Raw genomic sequence first — 19,575 nt, forward strand, 5'->3', positions numbered from 1 at the left:
GCAAAATGAGAAAGCCTTAATGCTGTGTTGGGGCCACACCAAAGTGATGGCTCCAGTATGGTCTGGGGGGGCAGGCAGCCTGGAGTTTCAGGGCAAAGGAAGGTCTGTTCCAATTCACTTTATGTAAACTATCATGATGCGAAGCAGAAGTACTTCCTGAGAATCACTAATTTAACAATAATTGTACACTGTCCTCAAAGTTTAAGATTGAAGCAAACCACAAAAGCATAAAAAATACACCACTTTATGCTTCCGCATTCTGTTATGCGGATTTACTAAAGTCCTAATGAAGTAGTACAGGCCACGCCTAGACCAATGCAGCCAGACTCACAGACACCTGTGCATCCAGGTGAGCACCCGTAGCAGTACTGAGTTCAAAAACCTGACCAACGTACATAGATTTGTTTCTGCAAATAGCAAAACTTGTTTACTCTCTCTCTCCACATTCACTAAATATTCTTTCTTACACCTTCTTGACGCCAGTTATTGCAATATTCTGGATGTATGATTACCATGTTGAGTGATTTTTTTAATGTGTAGCTTCCTACTTAAAGACAAAATTGACTAATGGACATTTGAAACACCAGAACCTGTTTGTAAACCAGGGATGGCCTGTATTTCGAACCATAAACAAGAATAGTTTCAAATTTGATGACAGTCACTGTGAAATTAGTTGACCTCATTCTGAATGGCACTTATTGATATTAGTACTTTCTGGAACACCTTCAACAGGCAAAACACACCCCATAAAACATTAATATATTCTAATATCTAAATTATTTTCAGACTTACCCAGAGATAGGACCACCCCTGTCAAGATTATAAATTTGTCTGGGGTTGAGAAGATACTGAAATTTTCGGAGAACTCTATCAAAACAGAACAGATCAATTTATTCTTGGGTTTCAGGCAATGCATTTTGCACGTTTTAGTGTAATCTATACATTTCATCCTAGGTAACAGTAAAACTGACAGAAAATAGCATTCAGAAAATTATTTATAACTAACAACTGCTGTGATTGAAACAGTTCACCACTGTCTAAAGATCAATGTACAATACCTAGAAAACATGGATATTAAACGAGGTAAACCTGCTGCTTAAGGGGACAAAGGTGTCCATAATTGAATGGATGTTAAGCAGTGTTGTGTCACAACTGAATAAACTGTAAGATGCCTGAATAACAAAAGGCCAGTGCCCACTTGAATTTCATGCAATCTGTGGTATACTTTATCTCATTTTGCTCATGAAATATGCTGTTTTTTTTACTATGCTTAACATGCAATAAAAATACTTATTATTTAACATTATTTTGATGCTAGCCCTAAATTACATGTGAAGTTATGGCCTCAAGAGATCATAGATTAAACTTGATTCCAGAAAGGGCTGCTGGAACACCACAATTTACATCTGCCCATTCATCATTTCAATTCACTGCCCGCTCTGTTTCCACCTGATGTGCAAGGGTAACATCAGAACTCCAGCATCTGAATTATGGACAGCGAACTGTCAAATTTGGGATTTGGGAATGGTAGTTACAGTTCTGACAAATTCAAAGCAGAGGCTCAAGGATTGCTTGAATAATGAAAATATCTCAGTCATAGAGAGATGCAGCACAGAAATGGCCCAGGCAGTCTGTGCTAATTATTAAGCATCCACTTTTAGACTAACCCTACCCTAACCCACATCCCTTAAAACTTAAAATCCTTTCAGCACATAAAATCTAAACCAGGACATTTAAGTTTAAACATTTACTTCACATTATGTGCAAAAAGTAAATGAATGAGTAAAATAAAAGGGAAGAGGGTAAAAAAAAACAAAAAAAGAAGGAATGGGATTCTTCATTTGTAGAAGCAAATGTTACTTTACCAGGGTAAGTCTGATAACAGATTAGACAGGAGATTAAATTTGCTCTAATATTTTTATCGCATTTGGCAAGCAAATATCTCCTCTCCTTGATGTTTGTCATGTTTCACTGATGAGTTTCATGGAAAGGTACTGTTACAATGAAGAGTGTGGAGGAAGCTCTCTTGCTGATATCAAGGTTTAATTATACATGTGTGGTTGATAGAAGCTGCTGTCCAATTTATCCTTTAAATATAGGTAAGCTCTGATAACCTTACTGCAAAATTTAGCTTATTTTGAAATGATTTGTAGGATGTTTCCTGCAGCTAAGCAGGACAGACTGATTTTTAATAATCAAACAAGATACTGTAAGTGTGCAGTTAGAAAAGTCACTCATTTCTTCTAGATTGAAGCCTATTACATTACGGCTGTTAAAAATAGAAGCGTTTATTAAATTTAACTGCAACTTTATAGTGTTCAGCTACAAAATGGATGGAGGAAATCTAGCCATGAAATTCTTATCATGTCTAAACATTTTCCTACATTTAGCACTCACTTGCGTTGTTAGACATTATGAACTACAACCGAAAAGTATCATCACCACCAACTTAAGCTTGATAAAATATTCTTCTCATTTACCTTTCCCCTTGCCTTCCACCACTTTTGGGATTGACAAACACTAGAAGTGGATGTGTACCGGGCACTGATGTGATCTGTAAAATAAGCAGGATTGATATATAAAATTCTGACAAGCAAACACAGATTACCGTTAAATTTACTGGCATTTATATACAAATGACAATTTGCTCTTATGATCAATCACTTCCAGCCAGAGCCTTATCCCCTCAGCCAAGTGAGTCAGAAAGCATTATCTGGTTTTTGATCACAATTATAACCATATGTAGTGAACACAGCCATTGAAAATAAATGCAATTAAAGGGTAAAACATATTAAAAACAGATCTCTGAGTACAAGCCATTAATATGTCCAAAAAATTTCCATTAATTCCCACCATACTTTGTGGTAAAAGAACTGAACTATGGTTATAACTCATTATGAATACTCAGCAAGGCTTAAATGCAGGTTGCACAATGTTATTACATATTATGGTACTTACAACTCAGAAATAAGGCATTGGGTCCAAAAAGCAAACAGTGTTAAGTGCTCCACATGAACTTCCTCCTATCCCTTTCCCAAGTAACTCTCCTTCTTTCCCTTTTTTCCCCTGCATGTGTATTTATTTGTCTCTTAAATTAATCTTTATTTAACCTCCATTTAACTATTTTTAATGCTATATTTGTAATTCCTTCTGCTGAAAGAGCACTAACCTGAAAAATTAAATCTTGCTTCTGTTTCCACAGATACTGCTCAACCGGCTAACAATTACCAAGATGTTCTGTAATTTATTCAGTCTGTTGCTTCTTCCTGCTTCTGCATGTTCTCAATCTTTGTCACATGACAGGTCTGCTCCTCATACAGTTGGCCATAGCATCTTCCATCAATCCCCTTGATCAATATCCAGCCAGTTGTATGTCTTTTACCTACCCTAATTCAACTTTTCTTCTCATCTTTGCACTGTAAGCCCTAATGCTCCAGAGGATTTACCCTTGGCGACCTTTTAATTCTACTTTGCATTTTACCTACTACCTCATCCAAAAACAGAGCTCTAAAGTGGGCATCTATGAGACAGGGGTCCTTCAGCAGCAGCAGAATACATTCCACCACAACCTAAAGTTTAATTTGTCGGCATATCCCTCTCTCTACCATAATCAAACTAAGAGACTAATCCTTGTTCAATGAGTATAGAAGGGTTGTGCCTGCAGCAACACTAGGCATCTTGGAAAGAGATACCGAGTGCATTACTCAGCTGAACTAGCGTGATGCTTTACAATGCCAGTGGACACCGATTGGGGTTCAGTTCCTGCCACTGTCAGTAAGGAGCTTATACATTCTCCCTGTGACCTTGCGTGTTTCTTCTATGTATTCCAATTTACCCCCACATTACAAAGACATTTGATTAGGTTGAGGGTTAGTCAATTATGGGAATGCTATGGTACCTGAAGCATGGTGACACTTGTGGGCTGTCCTCAGCACATCCTCCTGCTGTGTGGATCGCTGATACAAATGACACATTTCACTGTATGTTTTCATGTTTCAATATACATGTGACAACTAAAGCTAATCTTTAATCTCTACATCACAGGGCTAACTTGGCATGCCCAACCAATACGTCAGTTCAAGGCAATGCAGTTCTCCAGCACCAAGTCATCAGAGGTACTTGACACTTAAACAGCTGACAGAAAGAAGAGGCTCCAAGACCAGCAATGGGGAGAAGGAATCCACCACACTCTGCCTTACTCTGATTTTTCCCCTTCCTTTCCAGTCCTGGTGAAGGGTCTCAGCCCAAAATATTGACTGTTTACTCTTTTCCATAGATGATGCCTGGTCCGCCGAGTTGCACCTGCGTTTTGCGCGTGTTGCTTTGAAATCTCTGCACTGTCTACAGCCATATCTTACACAGAACACTGCTTTAAGCTTAACCTCCTTCAGCTATTTATCATGATCTTCCGTACATCATCAAGTCAGAATCAGGAATATTCACTGATGATTGTGTTCAATTCCATTTGAAACTTCTCAAGCAATATCTCCAACACATGAGGCAAACAATGCTCAGGCATGGACTGATAAAGTGGCAAGTAACATCCATGCCAAGAACATAGAAGTGTCTAAACATTGATTCTTGATGTTTAATGACATTACTATTATCTAATCTCACACTACCAACTCCCAGAAGCAAGCTAACATTGACCAAAAACCAGCTGCATTCACACTATGGCACAGCAGCAGATAAGAGGGTGTATATTCTTCAACAAATCATTCAACTCAAGACTTTCCACCATCTGTAATCATGTCAGTGTATTCACCATTTCTCAGGGTCTGAAGCTCTTAAGAAACACAATACCATCCAGGGCAAGCAGCCCAATGATTGACACCTTATCTATGACCCTTAACAAACATCCCGCAGTCACTACCTGCAATGTGTGGCAGCTACCACAGACATAGCAGTTACTGGGCTAAGTGAATCTTCCAAATCTATGACTTCTACCATTGACAGACAAAAACAACAGGCATGCAACATCACGCCCGCAGGATTACAACCATCTGGCTTTCCTTCAAGAAATACTGCATTCTTACTTTGGGACTTATCTACATTCATTCATTGCAATTAGGTCAAACTTCTGGAACCTCATGTCATAATGAAGACTGCTTAGTTTCACTCCTACTTCAGTTCATCTGCTGCTGAAACCCTCACTCATACCTTTGATATTCCCATAGTTAACCATTACAACACAATGATTGTTGAGTTCAGCTTTGGAGACTGAATTTATCTTTTCCCGTGTTCAAAACTCTTTCCACTCATTTCTTTTCAACAGGCATATCAGAATAAATAAATTAGTAACAAACTTTTGCAATAGCCATTTCTTCCAAATTGAAATTGGAAAATTAACTCATGTTATTTGTAGCATTACACATTTTGTACTAATTAGGCAATTTCAATATTAAAACTGTTATTTGTAAATAGCCTTTCTCCTCTAACTCAAAAAACATAAATCCTCTCTCTAAGCTACTTATTATGCTAAAATGAGGATGGTAATAATTAGATCTAATTACCTTGCTCTTTTTTAAAGTTGTAATGTTATGAAACCACTATTTTTTCATAATTTTGCATAATAAAATCAAATAAAATGAACAAAATAATATTATTTTCCAGATATTGGTAGTTTAAAAATTCCATAGTTAAGGAGTCTCAAAGAAAATATGGTACAGTGGTATACCACTATTTTGAGGTACAGATTTGGGATGATTTTACATAGAAACTATTAAACATAATAGGCCATGTTGATAAAATATTTAATAAAGAACACGAAACACTTGGCTTTATAGGCCACTGAATGTACAAAGAACAATTAATCCTAAACATCTTCAAAACTCTCAGTGATTTGGGAATATCAATGATTTAGGAAGTATTTTAAGCTCTGGAAAGGAATTTTCATAGCTGCTAACTTTAGGTTTAAATGAATTCATTCCCAAGGTGATACAGGGTGAGTTGAGACAATTCTCTTCAGAGCAGTGGCCAAAGGTCAGGCCTGTAACAGAAAGAGGAAACGCTGGAAACACTCAACCCTGTCTGGCAGCATCGGTGGAATGAGAAACAGTTAACATTTCCAGTTCAGGACATATCATCAGAACTGCAAAAAGGAGAGAAAGAAGTTAGGTTTCAGTAGCAGGTTGGGGAGGGATGGGTAGAACAAAAGGATCTCTGAGAGGTTGAGTGCAGAAGGGTTTACGGGGCAGCTGCCAACAGATTGATCTCTTTGTCTGTATAATGTATTCTAAGTGGCAAGGCTATGGGGCATGCTCAGCAAGCCCGATGAAATAAGCAGAACAAGAAACACAAAGCCAACATGGTGACAGACTGAAATGGTCAGTACTGATACAAGCAAAAAGAAAAAGTGAGCTACCTGAAGTTGGAGAAATTGATACAAACCCAGACAGGTGTAAAGTATCTCAATGGAAGATTAACTTTAACGCCGAGTTGGGCCTTGTTCTAACTGTTGCAGAAGATAGGAAGATCATTGGGATGGTGAGTTAAAATGGCTAGGCACTGGAAGCACAGACTGAACACAGGCTCCTCACAAAGCAGTCATCCAATCTGTATTTGGTTTCTCCAATATAGGAACCATATTGTGAAAACAAGGGTCAAATGCTAGATTAACAGTGTTAGTAAACTACTGCTTCACCTGGAAGAACTATTTAACTTCTGCACTATGGGAAGAAAAAAGATGAAAGGACGAGAGCTGAATCTCCTGCAGTTGCATGAATCCTCTTTAAGGAGGCACCTAATGAACTTTCTGAAATTATGATTAGAAACTGCTTCCTCTAGCAACTGGATCTGTGACCAGAAATGAAAAGCATATAAACTGACAAAAGGAAATAGTAAATGAAAAAGAATCTCTTCATTGAGAGATTTGTTCATATCAAGGATCAATTATATTCACCATATGCATCTAGATGCAATGGAATTTCATGTTCATATTTACAGGTAGTCCCCAAGTTACGAACGTCTGACTTATGAACAACTCATACTTACGAACCAAAGAAGGAGAACTCCGTCTGCCATTTTAAGTTGGATCGCAATGCCATCCGCCATTTTAAGTCACTGCCGTTGACACTGTATTGAGTGTGTAACTTTGTATTTGGCTTAAAGTTTTCTTAGGAAGATTCACCCTGACCCCGCCCTCCCTTTTCTGGTTGGCCGGTGGTGCAGTGCGATCAGCACTGGGCTTGAGGACAGAGGTTTCCAAGTTCGATCCAGTGACAGACTGCTGCCATGCCGGGTTGATATCGAGCTCGCAACTTGACCTCGTAAAAAAAACACTGCCAACTCCAGTTTAAATTCCCACACGGAATATTGTGGAGGATCAAATACCGAAACCCAGCACAACCCCTACTTGTCCCATTTAACCTGTCTCAGTGTGGTGGACTTTAGGACCTGGGGAATTCAGTGTGGTGTGGCAGAGCTTGGGACCCGCTGCCCGCAGTGTTTCTGTTCCGTTGATGGGAAGCGATCACGATTGAAAATAAAGTGGAAATAATAAAGTGTTTGGAAAGAGGTGAAATGTCATTGGTCATTGGAAAAGCGTTAGGCTACAGTCGGTCAACGCTCGGAACAATTTTAAAGGATAAAGTGAGAATAATGGAGCAAGTGAAAGGCCCTGCCCCGATGAAAGCTACAATTGTTACTAAGCAACGCAGTGGTTTAATTATTGGAATACATACATTTCTTAAGTGTCTTATACGCATAAAAAGATAAAATATATACAATCTACTAAGACAAATGTTTGACTAACTGACGCTAAATAATATCGGATGTACTTGTTCTGACTTGCGTACAAATCCGACATAAAGATGGACTCAGGAATGGAACTCGTTCATAACCCTGTAATTATCTTCATCTATCTCAACCACCAGAGATTGTGATGTGTGCTTTACCAAAAGAAATAAATGCACAGAATCAAGTAGCAAAATTGCAACCTTTCACTCATTCTGAATATCCCAGTCTGCAATGTCAAGTCAATAGACTACATGAAAACTAATTTTCCAGAAATGGCAATCGCATAGGATATTATAGTTGAAATCAATGTAAAAAGTCAGGTCAAAGTGCATATCAAGATTAGTGTAACAATATCCACAGTGATCAGCTTTAGCACGGGAGGATTGTAAGTAATGGCTCCAACGCGCAAAATAATAAGCATGCATCATGCTGAAGGAACTGTGCCACCATCAAGAGAAAGGTTGAGACATTAAGCAGGTACATTATTGTTATGTAAAGTTTTAAACATCTTTCCTCATAAAATGACCTTCTAGTAAGGAAGGAAAGTCATATAATACTTTATCATTTCTAATACGTATCTGAAAATGCTTCATATCCAATAGATTACTTTGAATTGCAACTGCTCAATAAAGGCAAATGTAGCATGGCAGGATGACCTGAATAATGAATGATAGACAGAATGTTGTTAATACTAGCTAAGGATGATAGCTTTTTTTAAAAAAAACTATCTCACACCAGAAAAGGTTGATGAGCCTCATTTTTCTTTTTTAGGATGCTTTGTAACATGCTCCCTTTTACAAAATTCACATTCATTTGTTCCTCTATCTCTGTGTTTTCTCAATGTAAAATTTTATTTATGGAACCTTGGTGTCAGGTAATAACCTATGATCAAGATATTCACAGATTGTTACAACTATTTCTTAAATTATGAAAAAGACTTCTAAATATAACTAGCTCAAGAAAATGTGTTTTTTTGTAAACTGTTTTCACTGGTTTGTCAGCCTATATTTAAATAACCATATAATTATGCACATGTATTGCATACCACATATAAAGCACAGTAAATGTTGCTGTCCCATTTATAATTAGCACATGAATTTATTGTACCAAACAGAAATTATTTTAGAGCTGTAACATAGAAATGCTGTTTATAGCCTCTGTGTGCTAATACTGCTGTAATAACTTTGGTACATTTTATTGAGGATAAATAATTATATACACTAACTTTTAATGTATATTCTGATTAGTTTGCACTAGTCATGTTATTTTCAGAGCCAATAGCTAATAACACCAACATTTACCTTTCCAAAAGACATAGAATAAATGTTCCATGATGATTCCCACGTGCAATACTACAGGGCATGTATGCAAGGTCAAAGGAGATATGCGAGACAAGTTTACTTTTAAACAGAGGGTGGTGGGTGCCCGGAATTTGCTGACGGGGAGGTAGTGAAGGTGAATACAATAGCAGCATTGATGAGACCCTTAGATAGGCACATAAATGTGCAGAATGGAGGGATATAGACATTGTGCAAGCAGGAGGGAATAGTTTAGCTAGTACTAGTTTAACTAATACAATACAATATTGTGGGCTGAATGACCCATTCTTATGGCCTGTTCCAAGTTCTCATTTACAACTTTATTGAAAATGGATAAATTTATGTATTAAAAAGGATGCTTTACAAAGCCTTTATATTTATTCATTACTAGTGACAGAAACCACAAGAACCTTATAGGATAGCACTAATAATGGATGTATTTCCTTTAGCTGATTGCAAGTTTCTCTTAGTGACAATCACCCTTTCATAATGGGGACACAAAGGATTGCAGATGCTGGAATCTGGAGCAAAAAAAAAACAAACTGCCAGAAGAATTCAGTGGGACTGTCAGCATCTGTGGAGGCATGGATAATAGGGGAAGGTTGGCCTGTTGCTCTGACAGAGATGGGTACATGATTGGTTATTAACATGCAAGGAAAATGGAAATGGTTAAGTATCAAGGACTTTGTAATCAAAGGTGGTTGCTTGAGAAGGGAAAATACTAAAAAGAATTACAAAGAGAGGGAGAAACTCAAGATGATAAATGTAATTTATAGGTAAAAGAGAATGACAATCAGGAAGGGAAGTCAATGGCCAACTGGAAATGGGATTGAGAGAAAAGGAATTGTTTATTATGGAAAGGGATGAGCAAAAGGAAAGGATGAAAGGACTCAGAGAAAAATAAATCAAAGGCAAGCTAGCAGGATGAGTAAGGCGAAGGTAGAAGATGTGATATCCCTATTGAGATGGCCTCAACCACAGTGACTATTGGTTTGGAGAATGAAGTCAGAGGTTATATGAGTAAAGAGTTAAGGTAATGAATGACAATAGAAGAAAGAAGCCAGATGTTATCTTTACTGTCTGTACGTGTGACCCCCCTCCAACATTATGGGGGGGGGGGGAGTGTGGGATTGTGCTCCTAGAAAACAAAATACATTGGGATCTTCCATAAGGTGAAGTCATGTCATTTGCACATGGCAAGAAATGTGAACTGGAAAAAAAAAACTTATATTTATTTGCTCAAATTCTGTGAAAGCAAATCTCATCCTTTATCTCATACTTTTGGGTAATGATTTAAGATAGAGTAAGTTTCTGTTTTCTAAGACACAAATGGCTGTCTTGTTGGAGGGAAGTGGGGTCAGCCATATAAATAGGAGCAGAACGTTCAGCCTGCTGACTCAACACAGGTAGAAGAGATTACTGTTTTTAATCGACTTTGATGTCTTTACCCTAAATTTATTTGAAATCTAGTGAGTTTTGAAGAATTACAAATATATAGTAAATAACCTAACCTGGCTGCTTTATTAATGTGGCAGATATCATTCTAGAGTCACAGAAACAGGCCTTCGGGTCAGGTCATCATCATCATCTGCCCGAGCCTCGGCGACCACTTTCTTCCACCGCGATCTGTCGGCAGTCAAATCTCTGGCATCTCTGACAGTGAGGCTGGTCCGCTTCTTGATGTTGCCGATCCAGGTTGTCCTCTGTCTGTCTCAGGAGCAGCTTCCTTCTACTCTGCCTTCAAGCACAGTGCGTTCTAGTGTGTCATCAGTTCAGGAGATGTGTCCAAAATAGTGAAGTTTCCTTTGGATAACGGTTTCCAGAAGTATTGGTTTCATGCCAATCTTTTCTAGGATGAAATTGTTGGATCTCCTTTCAATGTCGATACCCTGAGGATCCGTCTGTATGTCCACATCTCAAATACTGTCAACTTCTTTTCATCAGCTGCCTTTAGGGTCCATGTTTCACAGCCAGATAGGGCTACTGGCCCGATGAAACACTTGAGGAGGCGTATCTTGGTGTCAGTGCTCACAGATCTATCTTTCCAGATGTTCCAGAGTTTGGTAATGCTTGTATATGTCATTGCTAGCCTTCGCCTTATTTCCTTGCTGTATTCGTTTGTGTCATTTAGTTCTGCACCAAGGTATATAAAGGAGGACACTTGTTCAATCTTGTCGTTTCCGATGTAGATATCAGCTTGAATTGCAGTTTTGTTTATCATCATAACTTTGGTCTTTTTCCCATTTATTAGCAATCCAAATTCAGCAGACTTTTGCAACATAATTGAGTAGTGTTTGTAGGTCTTCTTCCGTTGTGGCTAGCAGGGCTGTGTCATCGGCGTATCTCAAGTTACTGATGGTTCTTCCTCCTATTTTAATGCCAGTGTTGTCTGGAATCGCCAGTCTCTGATCATCTCGGTGTAGATGTTAAAAAGGTGTGGAGAAAGGATGCAGCCTTGGCGGACTCCTTTCCCATTGCAGAATGATTCAGTCTCACCGGATGTGGTCCGAAGGCTGGAGGATTGTTTCTAGAAGAGCCACTAGGTGTGGTGCCATGCCCAGTTGAGTCATTGTTGTCCACAGTTTGATGTATTAGACCCAGTCAAACCCCTTTGAGTAGTCTGTGAAGCAGATGTACAGGGGGGGGGGGGGATATTGACCTCTCTCATTTTCTCCATTATTAGGTGCATGTTGAAAAGCTGGTTCCTGCTACCTCGGCCACTCCTGAAGCCAGCCTGTTTGAGTGCAATCTCGCTTTCTATGTGGTTCTTTAGTCTCTCAGAGATAATCATGGGTAGAACCTTGCTGGCATGTGATATCAATACAATTGTTCTGTAATTACTGCACTGCAGGAGGTCCTGTTTCTTGGGAATTGGAAAGTAGACAGATTTGCACTAGTCTGTTGGCCATTTGCCAGTCTGTGGGCCTTTGAGGTGCCTGTTGCTTTCAGTAGTTCTGGTGGTATGTTGTCTGGACCAGGTGCTTTATTCTTTTTGATCTTCTCGATCGCTCTTTCTACTTCTGACGGTGGCTCTGGTTCGTGTTCTAGTGTTGTCCAGTCAATGGCTTTGTCATGGCTTTCATTCTCATGATCTTCATAGAGTTTCTTGGTGTACTTGAGCCATCTTTCCCTCACATCTGCATCTTCTGTCAGAATTTTTCCTTTGTCATTTTTGATTGCACCAATTCTTAGTGTGAAGGTGCCAGTAAGTCCTTTTACTGCAGCATAAACTATCTTGCTGTTGCCTTTGTTGGCCTTATTTTCCACGTTGGAGCAGATGTGTTGTAGGTTTGCCTCTTTGTTAAGCCTACGTCGTCGTAGTACTTCACGCTTCAGCTCCTTATATTACTTGCTTGTTCCTTTCTGACCTTTTCACCAATCTCTTTTATTCTACTCCATACAGCGTTTCATTTGTGATCCATTTTGTGCCTTTGTGCTTGCGTTGCTTTGGAATGTGTTTCTCTGCTGCTGTTGTCATTGCATCTCTTGTTACATTCCAAAGTTCTTCTGGTTCGACCTCTTCTTGTAAGTTCAGCAGGGCTTCAAAACGCAAACCTTTATGCTGAGAGAGTTTGGTATGTCTGAGAGATCATATCTGACTGGTGGTTTTGCTCGTTTTACATTCATAGCCCTGAGCGTCACCTTGGCCAACAGCAGATGATGATCAGTATCACAATCAGCTCCTGGATATGTCCTACATTTCATAATATTTGATTTCCATCTTTTGATCGTGACGATATAATCAATCTGTTTCCTGGTTTTACCATCAGGAGCTGTCCATGTGTATTTGCGCCGAGGGTGGTGATCAAACATTGTGTTCATTATACAGAGGTGGTTTTCTTGACAATCTCAACCAGCCGTGTCCCCCGTTCATTTGGTGTTCCTAAACTGTTGTTTCCATGACTTCCTTATTCAGAGATGTTTGAGCTACTTTTGCATTGAAATCACCTAGAATGATCACATCAGTTTTCGGAGTATCATCCACGAGGCCTTGCAGGTTGTTGTAGTGTCCCTCAAACTCTTCCTCCTCTGCATCGCTAGTTGGTGAGTAGCTGACAATCAGTGTGATTAGGAAAGGCTTGCATTGTATGCAGACGGACATTAGTCATTCGTTCAATGGGCTGTAGCCTAGTTCTGCTTTAGCTACTTCTTGCTTCAAGGTGAACGCAACATCTGCTCTTCCTCCTTTCTCAGATCTGGAGTAGTACATTGTGTAGCTGTTCTTTGTTGTAAAATAACATCTGTCAGACCATCTGATCTTTGTTATTCCAATAATATCACAGCTGATTCTGCAGATTTCATCGATGAGAAGGTGAAGCTTCCCTGTGCTTCACAGAGTGCAAACAATCCAAGTGCCAATATTGATACAATGTTTGTTAAGTCTGAGGGTCGTTCCAGCACTGGTCGTGTCAGATTCTGGGGTTCCTGGAATAGGATTTCCCCCAGAGTCATCATTATGACCAGAGGTAATTGAAGTGCTGTCAGCCTCTTCCCCAGTAGCACTGATACCGTGCCACAGCCTGTGGGTCCCACTGCCCACGGAATGGTTTTTGTCATTCATTGGTCCTGTCGTAGCGTGAAAGTGGTTGTCTTGGAGGAAAGAGGATTCTGTGTGTGGTCCCCCACGCCGTTCTCACAGCGCAGTGGTCGCTCACTGACTAAATTGCCCGGCTATTGATGTCTTTATGGCATGCTTCCGCTTGCGCAGCTGACATTATTGCTGTTGACCTGCTGAGTTCTTCCACCAATGCCGTCATCCAACACCCTGCTGCCAGTCTTCACCGTAACCCTGGTAAGGGAGGCTGACAGGAGCTAGTCCTTGCCCAAGGGACACCTGGGAGTACCAGCGACAGTTAAGAAGCATTCCATCATCCTCATTGCCCTCGCGGACCCCTATGCCTGGATGCAGTTTTACGTCAGGTAGTCCATGCTGAAAACCATTCAAACTACCTACTCCCAACGACCCGCACCCAGACCACAGACCTTTATATCCCTACTATCCATGTACCTATCCAAACTTCTCCTCAATGTTGAACTCGAGCTTGCATGGACCATTTGTGCTGGCAGCTCATTTCACACTCTTGCGACGCTCTGAGTGAAGAAGTCTGGAAATGTTTAATTCATCCACGATCAAGAGCACCTTAGATTTTTATTATCCTTCCAATGAGTAAGGCTTTTCTGATTTCACTTTTAAATGTTTTAGCTTTAATTTAAACTGCCACTGGCTTCTTCTGGATTTTCCTGAGAAAGAGCATGAAAATATAATCACTGGTATCAGTTTGGTAAGCCTTACTGATCCTCTTCCAAAGTCAATACATCTTTCTTTGGTTGGGATGCTGAAAAGTTGATGTGACATTCCAGACAGCTTGGTCGGGACTTTGCACAACTGCAACATCACCTCCTTTCCAGACCCTTTACAATAATTTTACCAAATCAGAATTTTTAATTACTCCTTATACCTGTGCTCTACTTTTTAGCAATCTGTAACTGGACATTCAAGGGCCCTTGCACGTTCACAGATCTGATTCTTTCTACATTATTCAAGTTTATTTTTCTTGGATCAAAAATAAATAGTTGCATAATTTTGAACTCTGCCCAACACAGTTCACTGTTCCAATATTGTGTAGATTACAATTACGTTCACTTCATGGTCTTTTTAAAATTTCTTATTCCCATCTATTGAAGTTATTGTTGCTCTCAACTAAGTTTACCTGCTACGTTGGTGTTCAAACTTCTGATCCTTTATCTTAATTTATGAAATTAAGATAAACTAAATTAAGAACACTAACCTTCTTCTTTATTAAACAATTTATTAACCACAGCAAATAACTACTTCCAATTCAGAAACTTTTTGTGTTTTATCAATAATGTCTGCATTCTCTTGAGTGCACACAGACACATCCACTGACAACCCCTTTCCATTATGCCATTAACCTCAAAAATTTAACTAGTTCCTGAGATGCCCATCACAAATCGGTGCCGTCTATGATCACTTTACCAACCAGCAACTCCTCAATAACTTTTTGCCTGATAAGAGTCCAGTCACTTCACTGGAACTGACATTAAGCTTATATCTGAGAGGACAGTGGTTTCCTAGTTTAATCCTTTTTCTCCATTCCCAAACAAAGGGCTGACAGAGCAACTTCCCAACTCAGAAGCATAATCCTTAAATCGAGGGAGCTTTGGAAAACAATGAACGCAGTGTAAGTGACGCCACCTGGCTCTTATACCAACAGAATAGAAATCATTAGGACCTGGAGATTTGGCTGAAGTCCTACTTTTTTCTTCCATTTGTATTTTTAAACCAGTATTAAACTGGAAATATTCCATTCTGCTGAGAAATTCTGCAGATGCTGGAAATCCAAGCAAAAAACAAACACACACACACACACACACACACGCACGCACACAATGCTGGAGGAACTCAGCCGGCCAGGCAGCATCTATGGAAAAGAGTAAACTGTCGATGTTTTGGGCTGAGACCCTTCATCAAGACTGTAAAAAAAGATGAGAAGTCAGAGCAAGAACTGTCTTTCCATTCTATCTTCTTATTACTTGGGAGTGTTCTGTATTTAACCCTCTTTCAAATTAAACCAAGCATATACACAAAATGACATAATTTGGTACCTCCTGCACCTAATGAAGTGGCCATTGACTGTACGTTCATGGTCTTCATCTGCTGTAGCCTATCTACTTCAAGGTTCGATGTGTTTTATGTTCAGGGATGTTCTTCTGCACACCACTGAATAACACTTTGCTATTTGAATTACTGTCACCACCCTGTCGGCTTGAACCCATCTGACCATTCTCCTCTGACACCTCTCATTAACAAGTTGTTTTGGCCTATAGAACAGCCACTCACTGGATACTTTGTTGATTTGCACACCATTCTCTGCAGACTCTAGGGATTGTTGTGTGTGAAAATCCCAAGAGATCGGCAGTTTCTGAGATACTTAAACCATGCCGTCTGGCACTAAGAATCATTACATGGTCATTGTCACTTAGATCACATTTCTTCCCCCATTTTAATGTTTGGTCTGACAACAACTGAACCTCTTGACCATGCCTGCATGCTTTTAAACATTGACCTGCTGCTGATTAGATATTTACATTAACAAGCAGGTGTATAGGTTTACCCAATGAAGGGCCACTGAGTGTACTTTTAACTACTATAGTATCATTCCATCATTTGGTTGCCTTTTTAAAAAGCTCCCCAGGTCTGGGAAAATATCATCCTCAGTGATGCAATCAATTTTTAGCTGATTATTAGAGTCAGAGCACTGCAGCACCAAAACAGTCTTTTTGGCCCATCTAATCTGTGCTGGCCAGGCTTTTTGCTTAGTCCCAGACCATAGCCCTTCATTCCTCTCTCACCCATGTACCTATCCAACCTTTTCTCAAATGTTACAATTCAACCCCCCCCCCCAACCACCACTTCCACTGGCAGCTCGCTCCATACTCACATCACCCTCTAAGTGCAGTAGCTCCCCCTCAGATTTCCATTATTTCACTTTTCACCATAACCTATGACCTCTAGTTGTTGCCTCACTGAATCTGAGAGGAAAAAAGCTGCATGCATTCACCCTATCAATACCCCTCATAATTTTGCATACCTCTATGAAATCTCCCCTCATTGTCCTTGGATGATCCTGAAGTTTGTAGCTTTTGAAAAACAGGGCAAAGTCCATGAGCACTTCATGTAATTTACACAATCTTCTTGGCTCAACCTGATGGCTAGAAGACCAAACCAAATGTTTTATATTTCCCCTCTCTTCTTTGGTTTGAGGGCATTGGTGTTAAAATGCAAGAATATCTGAGTGAGTTCTCAGGTGTTATGCATAGATGATGGTAGGGAGTGTGGGTGGAGAGAGAGACCAATTTCTACCTTGACTTTTTCCAGTTCTGATGACAGGTCTACAACCTAAAATGACAATCAAGTTTCCCTTCACAAATAATGCTGATCTGCTGAGTACTTCCGGTTTTTTGTTTCTTTTTAATGGAAACATAGCTGGTAAGAAATAATTCATTACTATAGAAAGTTAGCAAATGAGCAATACTAGTAGACATTCCATCATTTTAAGCATACCTGCAGTCCTTGTCCATCCATTGTCATTGTATTACATTTGAAAGCCTGATTGTCATCTGAAGTTGGAGTTGTTGGTGAATGATTTTCAGCTTTTTTCTGATTGGGCTGTCTATCCTTTAAAACAGAAAATCAATCAAACAATTAAGAGAATCTGGTGTCGGCTTTTCCAATTTGAACAAAGTTGCATAAATTTACCCGCGTGAAGACGATGCAGTTAGCCACAGGAATTTGCAAGTAACTTACTTATCCTGGTTTTATATTTAACAACACACACACAAAATCCTGGAGGAACTCAGCAGGTTAGGCACCATCTATGGTACCGTTTAACATTCTGAATTCCTCTAGAATTTTGTGTGTGTTGCTGCCAGCACCTGCAGAATAACTTGTGCCTAATTTTATAGATTTTATACCTAAATTTTGTTTTGTGCCTTTTGGTGATATGTCAGCCAAAATAATTTGCTTTTCACGAACTCAGCATTAATAGCTGTACAAGAAAGCACCACATGCAAATTTTATGCATCTAATTGAACACTGCATTATCACGTTATGTCTGAATTATGTATCATTATATCTACAGCTAATGTTAGTTGCAGGAAAACTCAAGGCGACTGAGATTTCCTGGGACGTCCTCTTATTCTGATAGATCTTTCAGATAGTACTTCTGCTACATCTCTCTTACTTGTTTTGAACAACTGAGCTAATCAATGGACACAGGAAACTAGTGATAAACATCTTTGAGGATGAGGGAGTCTGGCAGCAGACAGCAGGCTGTTGTACGCTGCTACCCCTCCTGATGACCCTCAGCTAATGCTTGGCGTAGACTTGTTTTAAAGAAATGAGAAAACAGAACTTGATTCAATGCTTCCTGCTGCAAGATTGGAAAGGAAACTGAGAAGATATGAGCCTAAATTAAGAATAGGTTGGAGAGACTACCAATAAGTATTGGGGGGGGGGGGGGGGAGAAAGAACTGGTACTAGCTATATAGGTTTTTTTAAACAGCCTGCATGGATTCATTGGGCAGAAATGTACACTGTGAGGCAGACACTCTACAACTCCAGGTATCTTAACTGAAACAAAAATCAGGAAATATGGGACAATCCCGCCTAAAATCATCAAAAGTAAATATCTTCATGTTTATGCTTCATTCTGCCGTTCCAACATGCCTGAACGTGGCTTGCCCCATTTCCCACAACTGTCTTGCAATGATGCCTTTTTCACTAGGCAATAAGCGTAGTTGAACAAATACGTTCTCCCAAACACATTGAAGGAACTCCTCCTCCTCTTTTCCATTACGTTGTTGCCCTTGCTGCTATATTTGGATAGCTAAAGACCTTTTCTCAATAATCTTTGGCTCTTGTACGCCACTGCAATTTCTCTGCAAATCTGCTCCTCAATGCCTATCTCACTCTCTTAAGCCAATATTTATTGTACAGATGAAACCTAGAGTAAGAATATGAAAAACAGCAAAATTAAAACAAAAATCACCAAAAAGAAAAGCAATATGAAGCTTACAAAATTTAGGCAATAACCACCCACTTCTGGAGACACAAAAGACTGCAGATCAGTACATATAAAATGCTGGTGGAACTCAGCAGGTCAGGTAGCATCTATGAAAATGGATAAAGAGTTTTTGTTTTGGGACATCACCTCTCATCAGGACTGGAAAGGAAGGGGGAAGAAGCTGGAATAAGATGGTGGGGGAGGGGGAGGAAGGCAATCTAAAAGGTGATAGGTCAGGCCAGGTGGGTGGGGGAGGGGAGACGAAGTAAGAAGCTGGGACATGATGTGGATAAAGAAAAGGCTGGAGAAGAAGGAATTTGATAGGAGAGTGGATCATGGGAGAAAGGGAATGAGGAAGGACAGCAGAGGGAGGCAATAGGTAGGTGAAGAGAAGAGGTAAAAGGCCAGAGAGGGGAAATGAAGCAGAGGGAAGGGGGAAGGGGAGAAATTACTGGAAGCTGGAGAAACTGATGTTCATGCCATCGGGTTGTACCCAGACAGAACATGAGGTGTTGCTCCTGCAACCTAAGAATGATTTCATCGTGGTAGAAGAGATGGCCATGGGCCACCATGTTGGAATGGGAATGGGATAGGAATTGAAATGGTTGGCCTGTGGCAACCTACTTTCTGCGCAGGCAAACTGGCTCACAAATAGCCAGCGCGCGGGGAGAGACTTTGGTAATGCACCTCTGACGTCATTTCCGCCTGGAGAAGGCGGGTGCTAGGGATTAAATGCCAGCGCTGCAAAGTTTGAATAAACTAGTCTCGAAACGACTTTCCGACTGCGTGTCGTTATTTCAGCGCTGTGTGTAGCATATCGCTACAGGCCACTGGAAAATTCTGCTTTTTGCAGATGGAGTTGAAGTGCTCGACAATGCGGTCCTTCAATCTACATGGGGTCTCACCAGTGCAGAGGAGGCCACATCGTGAGC

The 19,575-nt window shown here is 40.0% G+C and overlaps 1 protein-coding gene across 6 annotated transcripts in view; it reads right to left on the reverse strand.

Annotated features, from left to right (window-relative positions):
* Positions 1-19,575, reverse strand: part of LOC132392730 (diacylglycerol kinase beta) — a 521,872-nt gene that overhangs the window by 219,983 nt on the left and 282,314 nt on the right. For all 6 annotated transcript variants that reach the window (XM_059967021.1, XM_059967020.1, XM_059967019.1 and 3 more), the window contains 3 exons: positions 17,143-17,256; positions 2,481-2,554; positions 793-867 (listed from right to left, as the gene is read on the reverse strand). In XM_059967021.1, the coding sequence (XP_059823004.1) occupies positions 793-867; positions 2,481-2,554; positions 17,143-17,256 (263 nt within the window). The remainder of the gene's footprint in view (positions 1-792; positions 868-2,480; positions 2,555-17,142; positions 17,257-19,575) is intronic.

Source organism: Hypanus sabinus, chromosome 4 (genome assembly GCF_030144855.1).
Source record: "Hypanus sabinus isolate sHypSab1 chromosome 4, sHypSab1.hap1, whole genome shotgun sequence".
Taxonomy (NCBI): Eukaryota; Metazoa; Chordata; class Chondrichthyes; order Myliobatiformes; family Dasyatidae; genus Hypanus; species Hypanus sabinus.